This window comes from Scyliorhinus canicula, chromosome 12 (genome assembly GCF_902713615.1).
Source record: "Scyliorhinus canicula chromosome 12, sScyCan1.1, whole genome shotgun sequence".
Classification (NCBI taxonomy): Eukaryota; Metazoa; Chordata; class Chondrichthyes; order Carcharhiniformes; family Scyliorhinidae; genus Scyliorhinus; species Scyliorhinus canicula.
Window position 1 is genome coordinate 111,080,510 of NC_052157.1, and position 21,562 is coordinate 111,102,071.

The 21,562-nt window shown below is 46.7% G+C and overlaps 1 protein-coding gene across 4 annotated transcripts in view; it reads left to right on the forward strand.

Moving 5' to 3' along the window:
* LOC119974665 (lysine-specific demethylase 2B-like) overlaps positions 1-21,562 on the forward strand; it is a 339,398-nt gene that overhangs the window by 210,473 nt on the left and 107,363 nt on the right. For all 4 annotated transcript variants that reach the window (XM_038813740.1, XM_038813742.1, XM_038813743.1 and 1 more), the window contains one exon: positions 5,732-6,462. In XM_038813740.1, the coding sequence (XP_038669668.1) occupies positions 5,732-6,462 (731 nt within the window). The remainder of the gene's footprint in view (positions 1-5,731; positions 6,463-21,562) is intronic.

Consider the following 21,562-nt stretch of genomic DNA (forward strand, 5'->3'; position numbering starts at 1 on the left):
GAATGTGAGGGGGCTGAACGGGCGGGTCAAGCGGGCCTGGGTGTTTACGCACTTAAAGGGGCTGAAGGCGGATGTGGCCATGCTCCAAGAGACACACCTGAAGGTGGCGGACCAGGTTCGACTGGGGGAGGAGAGGGACCAGCGTCCGCTCTGGCGCTTGGAGGTGGGGCTGCTGGGAGACGAGGAGGTGGCCGGGAGGGTTCGGGGGTGTATCAAGAGGTACCTTGAGGCCAACGATAACGGAGAGGTCCGAGTGGGGACGGTCTGGGAGGCATTGAAGGCGGTGATTAGAGGGGAGTTGATTTCTATCCGAACCCATAGGGAGAGGGGAGAGGAGAGGGAGAGATTGGTGGGGGAGATGGTGAGGGTGGACAGGGGATATGCGGAGGCTCCGGAGGAGGGATTGCTGGGGTAGCGGCGTAGCCTTCAGGCCAGGTTCGATCTACTGACCACCAGGAAGGCGGAAGCTCAGTGGAGGAAAGCACAGGGAGCGGTGTATGAATACGGGGAGAAGGTGAGTAGGATGCTGGCACACCAGCTCTGAAAGCGAGACGCGGCCAGGGAGATTGGGGGAGTGAAGGATAGAGATGGGAAGGTGGTGCGGAGGGGGTTAGACGTTAATGGGGTCTTCAGGGACTTTTATGGGGAATTGTACCGGTCTGAACCCCCGGTGGCGGTGGGGGGGAATGGGGCGCTTCTTGGACAAGCTGCGATTTCCGAAGGTGGAGGCGGGGCAGGTGGAGGGGCTGGGGGCGCCGATTGAGCTGGAGGAGCTGGTTAAAGGGATAGGGAACATGCAGTCGGGGAAGGCGCCAGGGCCGGATGGGTTTCCGGCCGAATTTTACAAAATGTATGCGGACCTGTTGGGCCCCCTGTTGGTTCGGACCTTTGACGAGGCAAGGGAGGGGGGGGCTTTGCCCCCAACTATGACACGGGCGCTGATTTCCTTGATCCTTAAGCGGGACAAGGACCCTCTGCAGTGTGGGTCACATAGGCCAATCTCGCTGCTAAATGTAGACGCCAAGCTGTTGGCAAAGATCTTAGCTACAAGGATAGAGGATTGTGTGCCGGGGGTCATTCACGAGGACCAGAATGGGTTCTCAATGTCATTATTATGCCGGCTGTGGAAGGGGAGGCGGAGATAGTGGTGGCATTAGACGCGGAGAAGGCCTTTGATAGGGTTGAGTGGGGGTATCTGTGGGAGGTGTTGGAAAGGTTTGGGTTTGGGGAGGGGTTTGTCCGTTGGGTGAGGTTGCTTTATGAGGCCCCGATGGCGAGTGTAGCCATGAATAGGAGGAAGTCGGAGTACTTTCGGCTGCACCGGGGGACGAGACAGGGGTGTCCCCTGTCCCCCTTGCTCTTTGCGTTGGCAATTGAGCCCCTGGCCATGGTGTTGAGGGAGTCGGGGAACTTGAGGGGCCTGGTGCAGGGTGGGGAGGAGCATCGAGTGTCGCTTTATGCGGACGACCTGTTGCTGTATGTGGTGGACCCGGTGGGGGGAATGCCGGAGGTGATGAGGATTCTCAGCGAATTTGGGGGCTTTTCTGGGTATAGGCTCAACCTGGGTAAGAGCGAGCTGTTCGTGATGCACTCGGGGGATCAGGAGGAGGGGATTGGTAGGCTCCCACTGAAGCAGGCACGGAGGAGCTTTAGGTACCTGGGAGTCTGGGGAGCCCTGCATAAGCTCAATCTCACAAGGTTGGTGGAGCAAATGGAGGAGGAGTTTAAAAGGTGGGATATGTTACCGCTATCGCTGGCGGGTAGGGTGCAGTCCGTCAAGATGACGGTGCTCCCGAGGTTTTTGTTCCTGTTCCAGTGCCTTCCCATCCTTATCCCGAAGGCCTTTTTTAGGAGAGTTAACAGGAGTATTACGGGATTTGTATGGGCGCATGGGACTCCGAGGGTGAGAAGGGTGTAGGGGGGGGCTGGCGCTGCCCAACCTCTGTGGGTACTATTGGGCTGCCAACGCAGCGATGGTGCGTAAGTGGGTAATGGACGGGGAAGGGGCAGCATGGAAGAGGATGGAGATGGCATCCTGTGTGGACACGAGCCTGGAGGCGCTGGTAACGGCGCCGTTGCCGCTCCCTCCAACGAGGTATACCACGAGCCCAGCGGTGGCGGCTACCCTCAAAATTTTGGGGCAATGGAGACGGCATAGTGGGGAGGTGGGGGGCTCAATGGAGTCCCCGATATGGGGGAACCACCGGTTTGTTCCAGGGAGCATTGATGGCGGATTTCTGGGCTGACACAGGGTAGGTATTAGGAGGTTGAGGGACCTGTTTGTGGATGGGAGGTTCGCGAGCCTGGGGGAGTTAGAGGGGAAGTTTGGGCTCCCCCCGGGGAACATGTTTAGATATATGCAGGTTAGGGCGTTTGCCAGGCGGCAGGTGGAGGGGTTCCCTCTGCTGCCCCCACGTGGGGTACGGGACAGGGTGCTCTCTGGGGTGTGGGTTGGAGAAGGGAGGATTTTGGACATATACCGCGTAATGCAGGAGGTAGACGAGGCCTCGGTGGAGGAGCTGAAGGGTAAATGGGAAGAGGAGCTGGGTGAATTCCTCCTCTTCCTGCATGAGGCTTAGCCTCATACAGTTCAAGGTGCTGCATCGGGCCCACATGACTGGGACGAGGATGAGTAGGTTTTTCGGGGGCGAAGACAGGTGTACTAGGTGCTCGGGGAGCCCAGTGAACCACGCCCATATGTTCTGGGCATGCCCAGCAGTGGGGGAGTTTTGGAAGGGGGTAGCAAGGACAGTGTCGAGGGTGGTGGGATCCAGGGTCAAGCCAGGCTGGGGTCTCGCAATTTTTGGGGTTGCAGTGGAGGCGTGAGTGCAGGAGGCGAAAGAGGCCGGTGTTCTGGCCTTTGCGTCCCTAGTAGCCCGGCGGAGGATCTTGCTTCAATGGAAGGATGCAAGCCCCTCAAACGTGGAGGCCTGGATCAATGATATGGCGGGGTTCATTGCCCTGAGGGGATCAGTACAGGGGTTCTTTAGGCAGTGGCAGCCTTTCCTGGACTTCCTGGCGGAACGGTAGGGAAATAGGCCGGCAGCAGCAGCAACCCGGGGGGGGGGGAGTGGTTCGGTTCGGTGGGAGGGAGAATTGTGAACATGGGTTTGTTGGATGTGGTTGTTTTGTTAATATTGTTTTGTTGTTTATATTTTGTGAAAACCTTAATAAAAATGTTTTTTTTTTTTAAAGTCATTGTATGCTGGCAGGAAATCAGTTGTTCAGCTCCCACCATATTCTCTCCCCTGCCCGTGATTACTCCCATGGTAGAGGGAGGGTATGGTATGGTAACTACTCCTCACCACAGCTGCTGCCTGATCTTCTGAATGTCTCCTACAATTTCTGTTTACATTTCAGATTTCTTTCATCTTTTTCTTGCATCTTGAATGTTTTGCTTGTTAAGTATTATGATCACTTTGGTTAAATTATTATTTTATTCTGCTAGGTCTACAGTTTTGCCTATTTAACATATTAAAACTACAAGCAGACAATCATGCTTCTTAAAAAAGTGAGACTTTTTTGGTGTTCATTGTATGTCATGACAGGCAGAGGCCATTCTAAATATTTAATATTCATCATGCTCTAATTTGGTCTTGGAAAGCTTAGTTGATATTGTTGAACATAATCCCAAATGCTATACAGCTCCATACATAATGCGTTGATGCTATCATATGTCCTACTTGATAATCCCATAATTTTGGATTAAGTGGTTTGTAAATCTGTTTTCTAACTCTGCCAATTTCCCTCGATATCCCTTGCCATCCAATCCTAAACCAGAATTCAAGACTTGAATTGTGTTTTCTTAGATTAACTATAGTAAGTGAAACATTTTGTACAATGCAACAGTTTTACCATCAGAAAGGAGGAAATTGGGGTTTGTCTTCTGTTTCTATCTTGCCTGGACTTGCCTTCCAGGTTATTCCTTACAGCAGTCTTTTAAAAATAAAATAAATTGAAAGAGAGCAATTCCGTGTGCGAAGCCAACTTGACATTTATATTTAGTTTCTTGTTCCTTGTCACGAGGGCCAGTAAATAAAGTAGACCTTCTTGAAACGGTTTTATGGTTATTTACCTTAGCTCAGTTGATGGCTGTGGCAAAAAATGAGTTGAAGTCCCAGTCCAGCCCTTGAACGGAAATACTTCGCTGATAATCCAGTTTATCATACTGTTGTAATGTTGCATTGCCAGAGATCCTGTCCTGAGACGTTATAAGTTCCTAATGGCCTGATATCAAAAACCAAATTCTTCTGGTGTCCTGCTTAACTTTCCTTCCTCAACCAGCCTGACCAAAATCGGAGCTATCTGCATTAATTTGCTATGTACAAAATGGTTGTCACATTTGTTTGGTTACTGCATTCCAGAGTACATTATTTTATGTGAAAAGTTTTGAGGCATGTAATTTAACAGCAATAATTGCAAAAGGAACTGAAATAAAGCCAGTGCTTTTTGATCCCATGTTAATTGCTATTTGTCAACATTTATTTTGGCAGGAATGCCACTTTTTAAAAAAAAAATTAAACAAAATCCACTGTGGCTTCGCTTCTTTCAGATTCCAAATTTATTGGGCGGGATTCTCTAATCCCGCGGCAGAATGGCCACGCCGTCGTGAACATCGTCGCATTTTACGACAGTGTTAACAGGCCGCCCCATGACTTATTCTTGCTCCTATAAGGGGCCAGCACGGCACTGGAGGGGTTAACGCTGCTCCAGCTGCTGATCCCGGCGCAAACTGGGCGCCGCGGGATCCGCGCATGCGCAGTGGCTTCCTTCAATGCGCCGGCCCCGCGCAACATGGTGCAGGACTACAGGGACCGGCGCGTAGGAAAAGAGGCCTCTAGCCAGAGAGGCCGGCCCGCCAATCGGTGGCCCCCAATAGCGGGCCAGGCCACATCACAATCCGCCCCTCGACCCTTCAGCGCTGAGTTTGCGCCGGCTGAGAACAGGTGTGGTCGGTGCCGCAGGAATCTGCGTTTCCACGACGGGGGCCGAGAATCGGCTGGCCGGCCGCGCAGAGCGGCCCGCGATCCGCACCACGCCAGCACCAATGGCGCCGATTCTCCGCTTTATGGAGAATCACGTGCTGGTAGCGTGGCGCGATTCGCACTGGCTGCGGCGATTCTTTTTGGCCTCAACTACTTTCTATGGCAGTGAATTCCACAGATTCACCACTCTGGATGAAGAAATTTCTCCTCCTCTCAGCCCTAAAAGTTTTACTCACCACTTATCCTCAAACTATGACCCCTGGTTCTGAATTCCCCCACCATCGGGAACATTCTTTTGAATTTACCCTGCCTAATCCTGGAAGAATTTTGTAAGTTTCTATGAGATCCCCTATCACTCTTCTAAACTCCAATGAATATAATCCTAAACAACGTAGTCTCTCCTCATGTGACAATCCCGTCATCACAGCCTGGTAAACCTTTGATGCGCTCCCTTCATTGCAAGAACATCTTTCCTCATATAAGGACACCAAACTGCACTCAATACTGCAGGTGTAGCCTCACCAATGCCCTCTACAATTGCAGTAAACCACCCTATCTCGGGTGCTTGCCCCTTTTTCTTTTAGCAGAATGAAGACAATTAAATGACCGTATTCAACTCTTTGGAAGTGAAAAGTAATTGATTGTTTTATCACTTGAGACTTACTGTAACTATTAAAACTTGTTATGAAGGTAGCATTTGATGGTTTTTCATAGTTTCAGCTGTTTAATGTATTTTTTTTCTTTAGAAACGGAAAACGACTCCAAATTCTGAAGAATGTACAAAAGTAAATCACCTAGAAAGATCAGAAGATGCAGAAAGAATAGAACGGATACGACAAATGATGAAACGTGTCAACCGAAATGAAGCAACCAGCTCTAGCTCTAGTTCTGATTCTGGCTCCGATTCAAGTTCTGGATCAGAATCCAGCCTACAGAGATCAGCAGGAAGCAGTGGTGGATCTAGCCCAAGGTCTGTTGCAAAGGCAGATAATCAAAGGTCCAAGCTCAGAAGGCTGTCTAATGATATTTTTAGTGAGGAAGATGATGAGGAAGAAGAAGATGAGGATGAAGAGAATGCAAGAAATATAAAAAGCAATTCATTTTTGGCCTCGAAGGATCGAGAAAATAACTATTATTCCCTGAGAGGAGAGAGTATTCAAAAAAACTCCTTTAGGACAGTGGAGGTTTCATTGAAGAAGAAAAATGGGCCATCCAATCAGCTTTGTCACAAGGGTCTAGGTGGTTTGGCCCGTCCTCAGATACTAAGCAAACTCCCTGTGCAATCTCCTCCTAAGCCATTTCAAATGGAGCGGCATGTGGTGCGGCCTCCACCTGATAGCCCTGAACCTGATTCTCTGCCATTGGCTGGTGGATCAGAACATGTGATGCAACGGGAGGTGTGGCTGGCAATATTCAGGTACCTCAGCCATAAGGACCTATGCATCTGTATGAGAGTGTGCAAGACCTGGAGTAAATGGTAAGTGTCAGTGATGTAACAAGTGTATTGTAATTGCTGAAATTCTTTAAAATCACTGGCAGAGTTCGATTCTGTATCTCCGTTCTTCCCTTTTTCGAAAGAACTATAATTCTAGTAATTAATTTGCTTGTGCATGAATTATAGCCACAATCTTTGTGAAAAAAAAATGGAAGTCAGCCTCCATTTATTTACAAGGTGTGAAGTGTAAGTGTTAAGACTGTACAATTGAAACTTAATGAGTGCTTGCCTAACTTAAAAAACAGAATTCGATTGGATTGAATAGGATTTGTTGGATTACCAAAGTACAGTGAAAAGTATTGTTCTGCATGCAGCTCAGACAGATCATTCTGTTCATGAAAAGGAAATACATAATAGGCAAACATAAAATACACAATGTAAATACATAGACACAGGCATCGGGTGAAGCATACAGGAGTGTAGTAGTACTTGGTAGAGAAGATGTGTGACGCGATCCGATCAGTCCATAAGAGGGTCATTTAGGAGTTTGGTAACAACGGGGAAGAAGCTGCTTTTGAATCTGTCAGTGCGTGTTCTCAGATTTTTGTACTTCCTGCCCGATGGAAGAAATGGTGGCAATACTGAGCAGGTTTAACAACATCTGTGAAACAGAGTAAATGTTTTAGGTTGATGATCTTTTGTAAGAACTGTCAGACCTGCTGAATATTTCCAGCATTTTCTTTTTTTATTTCAAATTTTCAGCTTCTGCAGTATTTTGCTTTAGGGTGAACAATTACCCAAGTTTGCTCAGACACTGTAGTACTGGGTTCTGAATTGGGACAATTTGTATGATCACATTGATTATCTTGTTATACCTTAAAATTCCCTAACCACCTGAAGGACTGCTGCAGTTCAAGAAGTGGGTTCACCGCCACTTTCTCGAGGACTATTAAGGGATGGGCAGCCAATACTGGCCTTGAGATGCTCACATGTCATCAAATTAACTATTTTTATTCTGTCGTTCTGAATGCTAATATAAAAGAAAGGCACATGTTAATGTATTGGAATTCAGATCTACCACTTTGAATCCTTCATGATTTGCAATTAGATTTTTCCTGCAGCCTATGTAGGCTAAGAAATTTCTGGTTGATTAATTTCGAGAGTGCTCTACTGCATAACAGCCTCCAGGAATCAAACTGTAGGGTTTAATTTACAAATCAAATATTCTAAGTAGCATAAACTATGAGAGAATGATATATTACAAATCGGTTCAGTTCTCAACATATCGAAGTACACACAACTGGGAATCTTTTATGGCCTGTGTATGTTTATGCAATTTTTAATCATTGAAATTACAAGTTTCATAAATATATTTCACATTTGAACATGGGTTTAATTTCAGTATAAACACTTTGAGAAAAACTAATTTGCACCACTTATAGTAAATTGAACATTGAAATGAAGTTGCTGCACTAAAAATGTTCATAGAATCCCTACAGTGCACAAGGGACCTATTCGCCCATCGAGTCTGCACCTGACCCTCTGAAAGAGCACCCCACCCTCTGAGAGAGCACCCTACCCTACATGTAATATATTTGAACCTAGGAAATTGAAAATTGTAGCGAGCCCTATCCTGACTTCTTTCATTCATTTAACAATTATCCTTCCTGCTTTAGAAACACAGTAGAATAGTTTCTCAAGTAACTCGCGTTATAATGAAATGATCAACATAGATGCTGTTCATATTGCATCCTTAAACTTTGCCTATTATAAAAGCAATTGTAAACTGTTGTGGCACTTAGCAGGTCATTGTAAATCAGACATAAAAACCAGGCCTTCATGTGAAGTTCTTTTACACTGAGGGACCCTGCTTTCGAAGAAGGGGTTGAGCAATCGATTTTTATTTAAGATCATCAGTGATAGCTTGTCTAGCCGGTACAGTCATCAGTACATGTGAATTCACAAATGTGAAATATCAAACTGAAAATATTAATGGTAAATAGTTCAGCAGATACTGTGACCAACAATTCCTGCTCTTGATTTTTCTGCTACAAGGCAGAACTCTGGAAGATAAACAAACTTTGAACAGAATTGCATAGATTTAAGTATTGCCAATGAAAAGCACAATATAAATGCTACGCCTGTTGTTTTGTTGATTTTTGTGCATGTTTGCTCCAAGTTGCAATATATACTGGTGAATATTGAAGGAGCTCTTTTAAATTATTTCTGTAAACAAGAAAGTCATGTTCCATCTCCTACAATTGGCTAAGCTCAAACTATCATGCCCGAGGGCCTCTGTTAAAATTGCAGATTGGTTCTGAAAGCTTCAGGAAAATAGAATCAGTGGCCGGGGCTATTCTAATCCTTTGATTCAACAAGTAGCATGCTTTTTTAAATCCTTTCATGGGATATGACATCGCTGGCTAGGCCAGCATTTATTGTCCATCTCTAATTGCCCTTGAGAAGGTGATGATATGCTGCCTTCCTGAATAGCTGCAGTCCATGTGTTGTAGGAACACCAACAGTGCGACTAGTATGCGAGTTCCAGGAATTTGACCCAGCCACAATGAAGGAATAGCAATATAGTTCCAAGTCAGGATGGTGTGTGACTCAGAGGGGGATTTGCAGGTAGTGTTTCTCTACACGTGCTGCCCTTATCCTTCTAGATGGTAGCGGTTGTGACTTTGTATGGTGCTAATGGAGGAGCCTTGGTGAGTTGCTTCAGTACACCTTGTTGATGGTACACACTGCTGCAACTGTGCGTTGGTGGTCTAGCGTATGCATGTTGATGGCGGTGGATGGGGTGGGGATCAAGTGGGCTGTCCATGATGGTGTTGAGCTTGAGTGTTGTTGAAACTGCATTTATCCAGGCAAATGGAGAGTATTCCATCACCACTCCCGACTTGGGCCTTGTAGATTGTATTTTGGAAATGAGTAAAAACAACAGGGTTGTTGTGATGGGAGACTTCAACTACCCCAATATTGACTGGGACCCACTTAGTGCTAGGGGCCTGGATGGGGCAGAGTTTGTAAGGAGTATCCAGGAGGGCTTCTTAAAACAATATGTAGACAGTCTAACTAGGGAAGGGGCTGTACTGGACCTGGTATTGGGGAATGAGCCCGGCCAGGTGGTAGACGTTTCAGTAGGGGAACTGAAGAACCTAGATTGGGGGAGGATGTTTGAGGGTAAATCAACATCTGACATTTGGGAGGCTTTCAAATCTCAGTTGAAAGGAATTCAGGACCGGCATGTTCCTGTGCGGAAGAAGGATAAATACGGCAAATTTCAGGAACCTAGGATACCGAGAGATATTGTAGGCCTCGTCAAAAAGAAAAAGGAGGCATTTGTCAGGGCTAGAAGGCTGGGAACAGACGAAGCCTGTGAGGAATATAAGGAAAGTAGGAAGGAACTTAAGCAAGGAGTCAGGAGGGCTAGAAGAGGTCATGAAAAGTCATTGGCAAATAGGGTTAAGGAAAATCCCAACACTTTTTACACGTACATAAAAAGCAAGAGGGTAGACAGGGAAAGGGTTGGCCCACTGAAGGATAGACAAGGGAATCTATGTGTGGAGCCAGAGGAAATGGGCGAGGTACTAAATGAATACTTTGCATCAGTATTCACCAAAGAGAAGGAATTGGTGGATGTTGAGTCTGGAGAAGGGTGTGTAGATAGCCTGGGTCACATTGAGATCCAAAAAGACGAGGTGTTGGGCGTCTTGAAAAATATTACGGTAGATAAGTCCCAAGGGCCGGATGGGATCTACCCCAGAATACTGAAGGAGACTAGAGAGGAAATTGCTGAGGCCTTGACAGAACTCTTTGGATTTTCACGCTGTTCAGGTGATGTCCCAGAGGACTGGAGAATAGCCAATGTTGTTCCTTTGTTTAAGAAGGGTAGCAAGGATAATCCAGGGAACTACAGGCCGGTGAGCCTTACGTCAGTGGTAGGGAAATTACTGGGGAGAATTCTTCGAGACAGGATCTACTCCCATTTGGAAGCAAATGGACGTATGAGAGGCAGCATGTTTGTGAAGGGGAGGTCGTGTCTCACTAACTTGATAGAGTTTTTTGAAGAGGTCACAAAGATGATTGATGCAGGTAGGGCAGTGGATATTGTCTATACGGACTTCAGTAAGGCCTTTGACAAGGTCCCTCATTGTAGACTGGTCCAAAAGGTGAAGTCACACGGGATCAGGGGTGAGCTGGCAAGGTGGATACAGAACTGGCTAGGTCATAGAAGGCAGAGTGTAGCAATGGAAGAGTGCTTTTCTAATTGGAGGGCTGTGACTAGTGGTGTTCCGCAGGGATCAGTGCTGGGACCTTTGCTGTTCGTAGTATATATAAATGATTTGGAGGAAAATGTAACTGGTCTGATTAATCAGTTTGCAGACGACACAAAGGTAGGTGGAATTGCGGATAGCGATGAGGACTGTCAGGGGATACAGCAGGATTTAGATCGTTTGGAGACTTGGGCGGAGAGATGGCAGATGGAGTTTAATCCGGACAAATGTGAGGCAATGCATTTTGGAAGGTCTAATGCAGGTAGGGAATATACAGTGAATGGTAGAACCCTCAAGTGTATTGAAAGTCAGAGAGATCTTGGTGTACAGGTCCACAGTTCACTGAAAGGGGCAACACAGGTGGAGAAGGTAGTCAAGAAGGCATACGGCATGCTTGCCTTCATTGGCCAGGGCATTGAGTGTAAGAATTGGCAAGTCATGTTGCAGCTGTATAGAACCTTAGTTAGGACACACTTGGAGTATAGTGTTCAATTCTGGTCGCCACACTACCAGAAGGATGTGGAGGTTTTAGAGAGGGTGCAGAAGAGATTTACCAGGATGTTACCTGGTATGGAGGGCATTAGCTATGAGGAGCGGTTGAATAAACTCGGTCTGTTCTCACTGGAACAACGGAGGTTGAGGGGCGACCTGAGAGAGGTCTACAAAATTATGAGGGGCATAGACAGAGTGGATAGTCAGAGGCTTTTCCCCAGGGTAGAGGGGTCAATTACTAGGGGGCATAGGTTTAAGGTGCGAGGGGCAAGGTTTAGAGGAGATGTACAAGGCAAGTTTTTTTACACAGAAGGTAGTGGGTGCCTGGAACTCGCTGCCGGAGGTGGTGGTGGAAGCAGGGACGATAGTGACATTTAAGGAGCTTCTTGACAAATACATGAATAGGATGGGAATAGAGGGATACGGACCCAGGAAGTGTAGAAGATTTTCGTTTAGACGGGCAGCATGGTCGGCACGGGCTTGGAGTGCCGAAGGGCCTGTTCCTGTGCTGTACTTTTCTTTGTTCTTTTATGGTGGCCAGGCTTTGTGAAGTCAGGTGGTGAGTTACTTTCTGCAGAATTCCCAGTCTCTGAACTGTTCTTGTAGCCGCAGTATTTATTTGGCTAGCCCAGCTCCGTTTCTGGTCAATGGTAGCTCCTAGGTGTAGGGGATTCAGCGATGGTAATGTAATTGAATCAGTTGGTTGGATTCACTCTTTGTGGAGAATGTCATTATCTGGCATTTGAGTGGCACGAATGCTACTTATCAGCCGAAGTCTGCTTGTTGCCAGGTCTTGCTGCATATGGCCACAGATTGCTTCAGTATATGAGGAGTTGCAGTGGTGCTGAGCGTGGTGCAAACATCAGCAAACATCCCCACATCTGACCTTATGATGGAGGGAAAGTCATTGATGAAGCAACTGAAAATGGTTGGGCCAAGGACACTACCCTGAGAAACTTCTTGAGTGATGTCCTGCGACAAAGATAATTGACCTGCAACAACCTCAACCATCTTCCTTTGTGCTAGGTATGACTTCAACCAGTGGAGAGATTTCCCCCTGATTCCAATTGACTCCATTTTGCTAGGGTGCCATGATGCCGCACTCCGTCAAGTGCTTCCTTTATGTCAAGTGCAGCTCTTGTGCCAATAATGGGCCACGGCTTAAAAGAGGTCTAGAGCTGAGTGACCTGGATATAACCCAAACTGAGCATCAGTAAGCAGTTTATTGTTGAGTAAGTGCCTCTTGATAGCACACTCGACAACCCTTTTCATCACTTTGTTGATGATTGAGCGTAGACTGATGGTGTGGATTTGTCCTGCTTTTTGTGGACAGGACTTAACTGGACAATTTTTTACGTTGCTGAGTAGCTGCAACTGTTATACTGGAACAACTTGTCTAGGGGCGCAGCTAGTTCTGAGCACAAGTCTTCAGCACTATTGCTGGAATACTGCAGTATCCAGTGCCTTCAGCTATTCTTTGAGGAGTGAATACAATTGGCTGAAGACTGGCATCTGCGATGCCTGGCATCTCGGGAGGTCGTCCAGATGGATCATCCACTCAGCATTCCTGGCTGAAGATTGTTGCAAATGCTTCAACCTTATCTTTTGCACTGATGTGCTGGCCTTCCCTATCTTTGTGAATGGGGATATTTGTGGAGCCTCCTCTCCAATGAGTTGTTTAATTTTCCACCACCACCATTTACGACTGGACGTGGCAGGACTGCAGAGCTTGAATCTGATCTGTTTGTTTTGGTATTATCCCATGTAGCTTCCACTGTTCGGCATGCAGTCAGTCTGTGTTGTAGCTTCAACAGGTTGACTCCTCGTTTTTGGTATGCCTGCTGTTGCTCCTGGAATGCCCTCTCGCATACATCATCGAACCAGGGTCCTTGGCTTTAAACTTGTTTTTATTTAAAATTTTACAGAATGTTTACAAAACCATTACTAAAAGAAGGGAAGAAAAAGAATTAACAACTTAACAAAACAAGGTGGGATAACTACCATTTACAAGAAAAATCTATCCACAACTTTCCGCGAGAAAGTCAAGGAACGGTTGCCACTGCCTGGAGAACCCCAGCAAGGACCCTCTCAAGGCAAACTTTATCCTCTCCGAACTTAGAAACCCAGCCATGTCACTGACCCAAGTCACTTAGGAGTTTTGCATCCCTCCACATTAACAAGATTCGTCTCCGGGCTACCAAGCCAATCTTCAGCCAATTGTATTCACTCCTCAAAGAATAGCTGAAGGCACTGAATACTGCAATATTCCAGCAAGAGAGCTGAAGACTTGTGCTCAGAACTAGCTGCGCCCCTCGCCAAGTTGTTCCAGTATAACAGTGGCAGCTACTCAGCAACGTACAAAATTGTCCAGTTAAGTCCTGTCCACAAAAAGCAGGACAAATCCAACCTGGCCTATTGCCACACCATCAGTCTACACTCAATCATCAACAAAGTGATGAAAAGGGTTGTCGAGCGTGCTATCAAGAGGCACTTACTCAACAATAAACTGCTCACTGATGCTCAGTTTGGGTTATATCCAGGTCACTCAGCTCTAGACCTCAAAGGCCAGGACCCCGGCCTCCTGCACTCCTGGATCTACTGACACCCCAAATATCGCTATCCCCAGACTTGGCCTTACCCGAGTGTCCAAGACCTTGGATATAGCCTTTGCAAAGCCTCGCCAGAATTCTTTAAGTGCCGGGCATGCCCAAAACATATGGGCATGGTTTGCTGGGCTCCCTGAACACCTCACACACCTGTCCTCCACCCCAAAGAACTTGCTCATTCTTGCCACTGTCATGTGCGCCCGGTGGACCACCTCAAACTGAATCAAGCTAAGCCTGGCACAAGATGAGGAGGAATTGACCCTGCCCAGGGCGTCCGCCCACAAGCACTCATCCAGCTCCTCACCCAGCTCCTCCTCCCACTTGCCCTTCAGCTCCTCCGCCGAGGCCTCCTCCGGCTCCTACAGCTCCTGGTATATGTTTGATACCATTCCGTCTCCTACCCACATGTCCGAGACCACCCTGTCCTGTATCCTGCGGGAAGGTAGCAGCGGAAATTCCACCACCTGCTTCTTCAAGAAAGCGCGGACTTGCAGGTACCTAAAGGTATTCCCCGGGTGCAACCTGAATTTCTCCTCCAGCGCCTTCTGGCTAGCAAAAGTCCCATCTGTAAACAAGTCTCCCATCCTTTTGATACCCGCTCTGTGGAGGGTCCTTGGCTTAATGTTAAAGTGAGGGATATGTTGAGCCATGATGTTACAGATTGTGGTTGTATATAATAATGCTGCTGATGGTCCACAGCGCTTCATGGATGTTCAGTTTTGAGTTGCTAGATCTGTTTAGCGTGGTGGTGGCGCCACACAACAGGTGGAGGGTATCCTCAATGTGATGACAGATCTTTGTCTCCATAAGGACTTTATGGTGGTCACTCCTACCAGTACTGTCATGGAAGGTGTTTCTATTGTAGGTAGACTGGTAAGGACCAGGTCAAGTAGATTTTTCTCACTTGTTGGTTTCCTCACCACCTGCCACAGACCCAGCTTTGCAGTGTCGTGCAGTCAGTACCGAGTCACCCATGATGATGAACATTGAAGTCCCCCACCAGAAGGACATTCTGTGCACTTGCCACCCTGAGTGCTTCCTTCCCAGTAGTGTTCAGAATGGAAGAATACTGATTCATCAGCTGTGGGGTGTAGTTTCTTTTTTTATTCATTCAAAGGATGTGGGTCTTCACAGGCTAGGCCAACATTCATTCCCCATCCATAATTGCCCTTGAGAGGGTGGTGGTGAGCTGCAGCCTTGAACCTCTGCAGTCCATGTGGCATGGGGACACTTGCTGTGCTATGAGGGAGTCTGTCCCAGGATTTTCACCCAGTGACAGTGAAGGAATGGCGATGTTGTTCCAAGTCAGAATGATAAGTGGCTTGGAGGGCAACTCGCCTGTGCTGGTGTTCCCATGTATCTGCTGCACTGGTCCTTCTAGATGATAGTGGTTGGGAAGATGCTATCGAAAGAACCTTGGTGAGTTCCTGCAATGCATCTTGTAGACTGCACACACTGCTACTACTGTGTGATGGTGGAGGAAGGAGTGAATGTTTTTGGTGAAAGGAGTGCCAATCAAGCAGACTGCTTTGTCCTGGATGGTGTCAAACTCAAGTGTTATTTGAGTTGCACTCATCCAGGAAAGGAAAGAGTATTCCATCACCCTCCTAACTTGTACGTTGTAGATAGTGGACAGGCTTTTAGGAGTCAGGAGGGGAGTTACTTACGGCAGGATTCATAACCTTTGATCTGCTCTTATAGCCACAGTATTTAAATGGCTAGTCCAGTTGAGTTTCTGATCAATAGTAATTCCCAGGATATTAGTGGAGGATTCAGCGATGGTAGTGCCATTGAAGGTGTTAACCAGCAGGAGATTGTGTTGCCCATGTTTGATCTCATGAGATTGAATGGGGTCCAGAAATGATGCTGAAATTTCCAGGGCAATTCCCTCCTGACTGTATACCACTGTGCCACCGCCACGTCTGATGAAGATGATGTCTTGGACATTGTATGATTCCATGAAGATGACTCTCAGGCTGTTGCTTGATTCATCTGTGGACCATGAGCTACAGTACCTTTTATAGAGGTTATTGGAGAATAGAATGCTGGGAAACCAGGAGCAATCAGGTAGAGATTATTTATATATTTTAAGGAACATTTGCATAAATGGGCAGCACGGCAGCATAAGTGGATAGCTCTGTGGCTACACAGCGCCAGTGTCCCAGGTTCGATTCCTGGTTGGGTCACTGTCTGTGTGGAGTCTGCACGTTCTCCCCGTGTCTGCGTGGGTTTCCTCCGGGGGCTCCGGTTTCCTCCCACAGTCCAAAGACGTGCAGGTTAGGTGGATTGGCCATGAGAAATTGCCCTTAATGACCAAAAAAGGTTAGGAGAGGTTATTGGGTTATGGGGATAGGGTGGAAGTGAGGGCTTAAGTGGGTCGGTGCAGACTCGATGGGCCGAATGGCCTCCTGCACTGTATGTTCTATGTTCATAAATATTTTTAAATGGAAGAAGATGCATCACTATTGGAAAAGCAATAGAACTGATTTTTGGATTGTTCTAAAAAGAGTACCGCAGGCACAATAGTTCAAATGGTCACTTTTCTTGTAAACTCTGAGGATTTAGTGGTTCAGTGGTTCAAAGTGGCCTCATTGGTGATAACAGAGTTAGGAAATCAGCCAGTTACAATATTGATTGCATATTCCCGATCTACCTTGAAAGTTGAGTGCATCTGACTTGTGTGTGCATGCAATAGTTACACGATGGTGTGAGTATGTCAGCTGGCAGGTGAAGGATAAATTGTGCATCTTCATCAACTTGATTCTGTTGAAACAAACATTCCATAACTACTACCTGAAAAATTGCTTTCAAATAGTATGCAATATAAAATATAGAATTCCCAGTTTAATTTATTGCAAAATACATTTTAACCTGAATATTATTTTTGTTAATTTAAAGTTACTGATCAATGTGGCTAATTGACATATTTATTGTTGGTACAGTTTTAGTTGGGTCCAAGGAGACTGGCATTCTTGAGTTGGTTCCTGGTATTTAAAATACTACATCTGGCTTCCCACCATAGCTGCAGAACCATCGACCCATCCTTCTGTGGAACTGCTGCCAAGATAGGAATGTCATAATTCACTAGGAAGCCAGCTCAAGGAGGTTGCTGTCCTGAAATCTGATCACAACACCGGATCAAACAGAAAGCCATTGTTAGACTAACACTTGTTAGTTCAGGTTCCAGGAGTCCAGTCTAAGAGCCTGTGTGAGATGCTGGTCTCCAATTTGAAGGAAGCATATACTTGCGTTGGAGGCAGTACAGTTAATATTCACTCAATTGAGGGCAGCACGGTGGCACAGTGGTTAGAATTGCTGCCTACGGCGCTGAGGACCCGGGTTCCCGGCCCTGGGTCACTGTTCGTGTGGAGTTTGCACATTCTCCCCGTGTCTGCGTGGGTTTCGCCCCCACAACCCAAAGATGTGCAGGTTAGGTGAATTGGCCACGCTAAATTGCCCCTTAATTGGAAAAAATAATTGGGTACTCTATTTTATATTAAAAAAAAGATTCACTCAATTGGTCCCTGGGTGGGATGAGAGGGTTGTCCTATGACGAGAGCAGAGTAAAATTGCGTCTATGTTTTCTGGAGTTTAGAAGAATGAGAGATGATTTCAAATTTAATTGACGCATTCAGGAATATCAAGTGGCTTGACAGGGTCCTTCTGGCATGAAGGTGGAATTGAAGCCCAAGATAAGCCATGATCATGTTGAATGGTGAAACAGGCACAACAGGACGTGGTCTTCTGCTGTTTCTTATGTTCTTGAGTTTAGTCCTGCCTAGAGAAGAGAGGACCTGAATTTGTATACGACCTTTCACAACCTCCGGACACCCCAAAGCACTCTAAGGCCAGTGGAGTATTATGAAGTGCAATCATTGTCAGAAAGTAGGAGAGTTAGGTCGAGTAATGTAAGATCCAGGAACTGGTTGACTGATCCCTTGGTATTTGGCTAAAATGAGTACCACCGGTTGAACTATCAGTAAAGGCTTGTCATTCTAATTAAGGTTTGCTCACCCTGGGCTGCCTGGTGGTAAGCTGTATCAGTCTTTATTACCGATTTTTGGCAGTGAGCACAGTGCTATCACAATGTCAGTGACAGGGTGGTCAAACCTTGCGGGATGTTTTAACGGAATTCAGAGATGCCAAGATTCCGTAATGGGAAGCAAGACCATGCCAAAATGGCTCTATTTAAAGGCAATGGTCATTTAGTTTTAATCTAATTTCCAGGAAATAACCATCTCCAGCATTTGAATACTGTTAATTTCACTTAATTGATTCTAGGTTAAATAAATGTCTGCTGAGTAATGAAACAAAAGAGGAAAGGAAAATGTTCCATCTCGTTCAGCATGCTTGGTATTGTGACCTTAAAGGAGAGATTTTTGACTTTTAAAAAAGCTTATTTTAACAATGGAAGTTTTATTTTCTTTCACATATGTGGGTATTGGTAGCAAGGCCAGTATTTGTTGCGCATCTGTAATTTCCCTTGAACGGAGTGGCTTGGTAGGCTACTTCAGTAAGCAATTAAGAGACAATCACATTTCTGTGGATTTGGGGTCAAATGTAGGCCAGACCAAGTGAAGACCTCAAACACCATGTGTGAATATATGACAATCGATAATTTCATGGTTACCATTACTGAGGCTATCTTATATTCCAGAATGATTAATTAATTGAATTTAAATTCCACCATCTGCAGTGGATCCACCTGGCAGATGGTGGAATTTGTCTTAGTGTTTAAAATTGAACCCTGGAGCATTAGTCTGGTCCTCTGGATTGCTAGTCCAGTGACATCATCACTACTCCACCATCTTCCCCTAGTCACATAATCTTTGAAAGACTTGTAATTCAAAGTGGCGGTTCTAGCTTTAAAAAAAAAGTTTCAGATGTAGTTTTTCACCCTTACATTGTGATTGTGTGGATGTGTTATAAGATGTGATTTGATAGGCATCAGTATCAGATGATTAACTGGCAATTACATTGTAGTGGGGCTGGGCCTTGCTCACTATAAGGTTCGCAGTAGATTGTATTCCATTCTACCAGTATTGTATTTACATGGAATTGAATACTAGCCCATTTAATTTTGGCATTGTATAACACAAAAATAGTGCACAAACTATTCATTCTTATTAGGTAGCTACTTTAACATTTTGTATAACCTTAATTTCCGTTATAGATTTTTTTAAACCGCTCATAAGATTAAAAGATTAAACATTGCTTTCAGTATCTCACTGTTCCCAGATGCCAAAGTTGTTGTATTCTCTAGCTGTTAAGGATATGATAAATTATCATTTTCAAAACTAGCCAGCAGCCTGCTCGATTTTCCAGTTGGAAAAATTCCAATATGTTGACATCAACAAGTATATTTTATAGAAGCAGAAATGGCACCATTTCCTCCCCCAATATTGATCCCAGAGTGATTCTTTTTTAAAAGTCAGTATTGTGCTACTCTTCAGGGTCAAATGAGCTAAACTTTTCCCTCCAATATTCATGTGTATTACAGATCTAAAATGTTTCAATAAACAGTTTTTGCATGGGACATGAATTTAAGCTATTCATGCCAATTTTTTGCTGTTAAACTTATTTCACAAGGAGGCCATGCAAGTTGGAACCAGGCTTGAACTGATGCCCACACTCCCCTTTGGTATATTAATGACCTCCGAATCAGGGCTACTCTACTGGGAGAATGATCTGAGGCTGCTCTTGAACATCTAAATCAGATTTGCACTGCATGCATGTGAGCACCTGAAGTGTGTAATGGACATCAATTCAGAGACGCTGAGTAGTACTGTAGTGAACCGATGCTTTAATAGACTAAAAGTGTGACAACGTGTAGCTCCTCCCGCACTGCAAGACTGCCCCAAATCGACGGGCTTTATACCTCCTCAGAGGGGCAGAGCCACAGGCGGAGCCAACAGCAACACCAATAACAACATTCCAACAGTACAACAGCAACAACCAATAACAGAACAGCAATAACAGTAAGTATAAATAATAGTGGAGATAATGATAGTGATAGAACAGTTGAACAATAGTGAACATATATACAACAGCCTTACGTAGCCATACGTGGCTTACCACATTCACCCCCCGTTAAGAAAAAAGTCCTGCGGGGGTGAAGCGGACTGACAAGTTCAGTCTCACAGGAGGATGAATTGTTCGCTCCGAACACCTCGGTTCCGGCTGCGGCGTGGACGCTGGCGTCGAGACCTTCGGCTCTGGGAGCACATCATCCGCACAACAGTGTCCCGGATAGGGTGACGACGCAGAGGCAGGGCTAAAGGATCCTGTGGGAGATGTTGGTGTGGGTGGGGAGTTGGCTGGGAGGGGCATGGTGATAATGGCCGTGGGGGTACCCGCGGGAGCCAGGTCCTGGAGGGGAGACTGTGTTCCGTCCATTGAGGTGTGCCACATACGCGTACCGAGGGTTCGTGTGGAGAAGCTGAACCCACTCGACCAGGGGATCGGCTTTATGGCTCCTTGCATGTTTCCGTAGGAGGACTGGCCCAGGTTCCGTTAACCAGGCCGGGAGCGAGACCCCGGAGATCAACGTCCTGGGACGGTTGTGAGGGGTCTCGTTTGTGGCAGTACACAGAAGCGACCGGATGGAGTAGAGCAAGTCAGGGAGGACCTCCTGCCAGCGGGAGACTTCTAGACCATAGGGCCAGACGGACGGCCTTCCAGACCGTAGCATTCTCCTTCTCCACCTGCCTGTTCCCCCGGGGGTTGTAGCTGCAGTCCTGCACGAGGCGACGCCCTTACTGAGCTGTTACTGACTCAGCTCATCACTCATAAAAGAGGAGCCTCTATCGCTATGTATATAGGCGGGGAAACCAAACAGGGAGAAAATGCTGCGCAGGGCCTTGATGACAGTGGCAGAGGACATATCAGGACAAGGGATTGCAAACGGGAAGCGGGGGTACTCATCAACGTTGAGAAAGTACACATTACGGTCAGCGGAGGGGAGTGGCCCTTTGAAGTCCATGCTGAGGCGTTCAAAAGGGCGGGAGGCCTTCACCAGGTGAGCCTTGTCCGTCCGATAGAAGTGCGGCTTGCATACTGCACAGATTTGGCAATCCCTGGTCACAGCCCTGACATCCTCAGTGGAGTAGGGCAGGTTGCGGGCCTTGACGAAGTGAAGAAGCCGGGTGACAGAGGTCGTTGTGGATGGCCCGTAACCGGTCTGTTTGCGCGCTGGCGCATATACCGCGGGATAGGGCTTCTGGGGGCTCATTGAGCTTCCCAGGGCGATACAAGATGTCGTCGTTATAGGTGGAGAGCTCGATTCTCTTGTCGTTCTTAATCTTGCCTCGCTGTGTGTTATTAAACATGAAGGCAACTGACCGTTGGTCTGTGAGGAGAGTGAATCTCCTGCCGGCCAGGTAATGCCTCCAGTGTCACACAGCTTCCACAATGGCTTGTGCCTCCTTCTCGACGGAGGAGTGTTAAATCTCGGAGGCACGGAGGGTATGGGGAACAAAAGGCGACAGGCCTTCCTGCCTGGTTGAGGGTAGTGGCCAGGGCAAAGTCAAGACGCATCGCTCTCCACCTGGAATGGAACAGATTCATCCATAGCGTACATCGTGGCCTTGGCAATGCCGGCTCTGATGTGGTTGAAAGCCAAGCGGGCCTCAGCCGTCGGGAAAAATGGTGGACTTAATGAATGGGCGGGCCTTGTCCGTGTAGTTGGGGACCCACTGGGCATAATACGAGAAAAAACCCAGGCATCATTTCAGGGCCTTGGGGCAGTGGGGAAGGGGGAGCTGG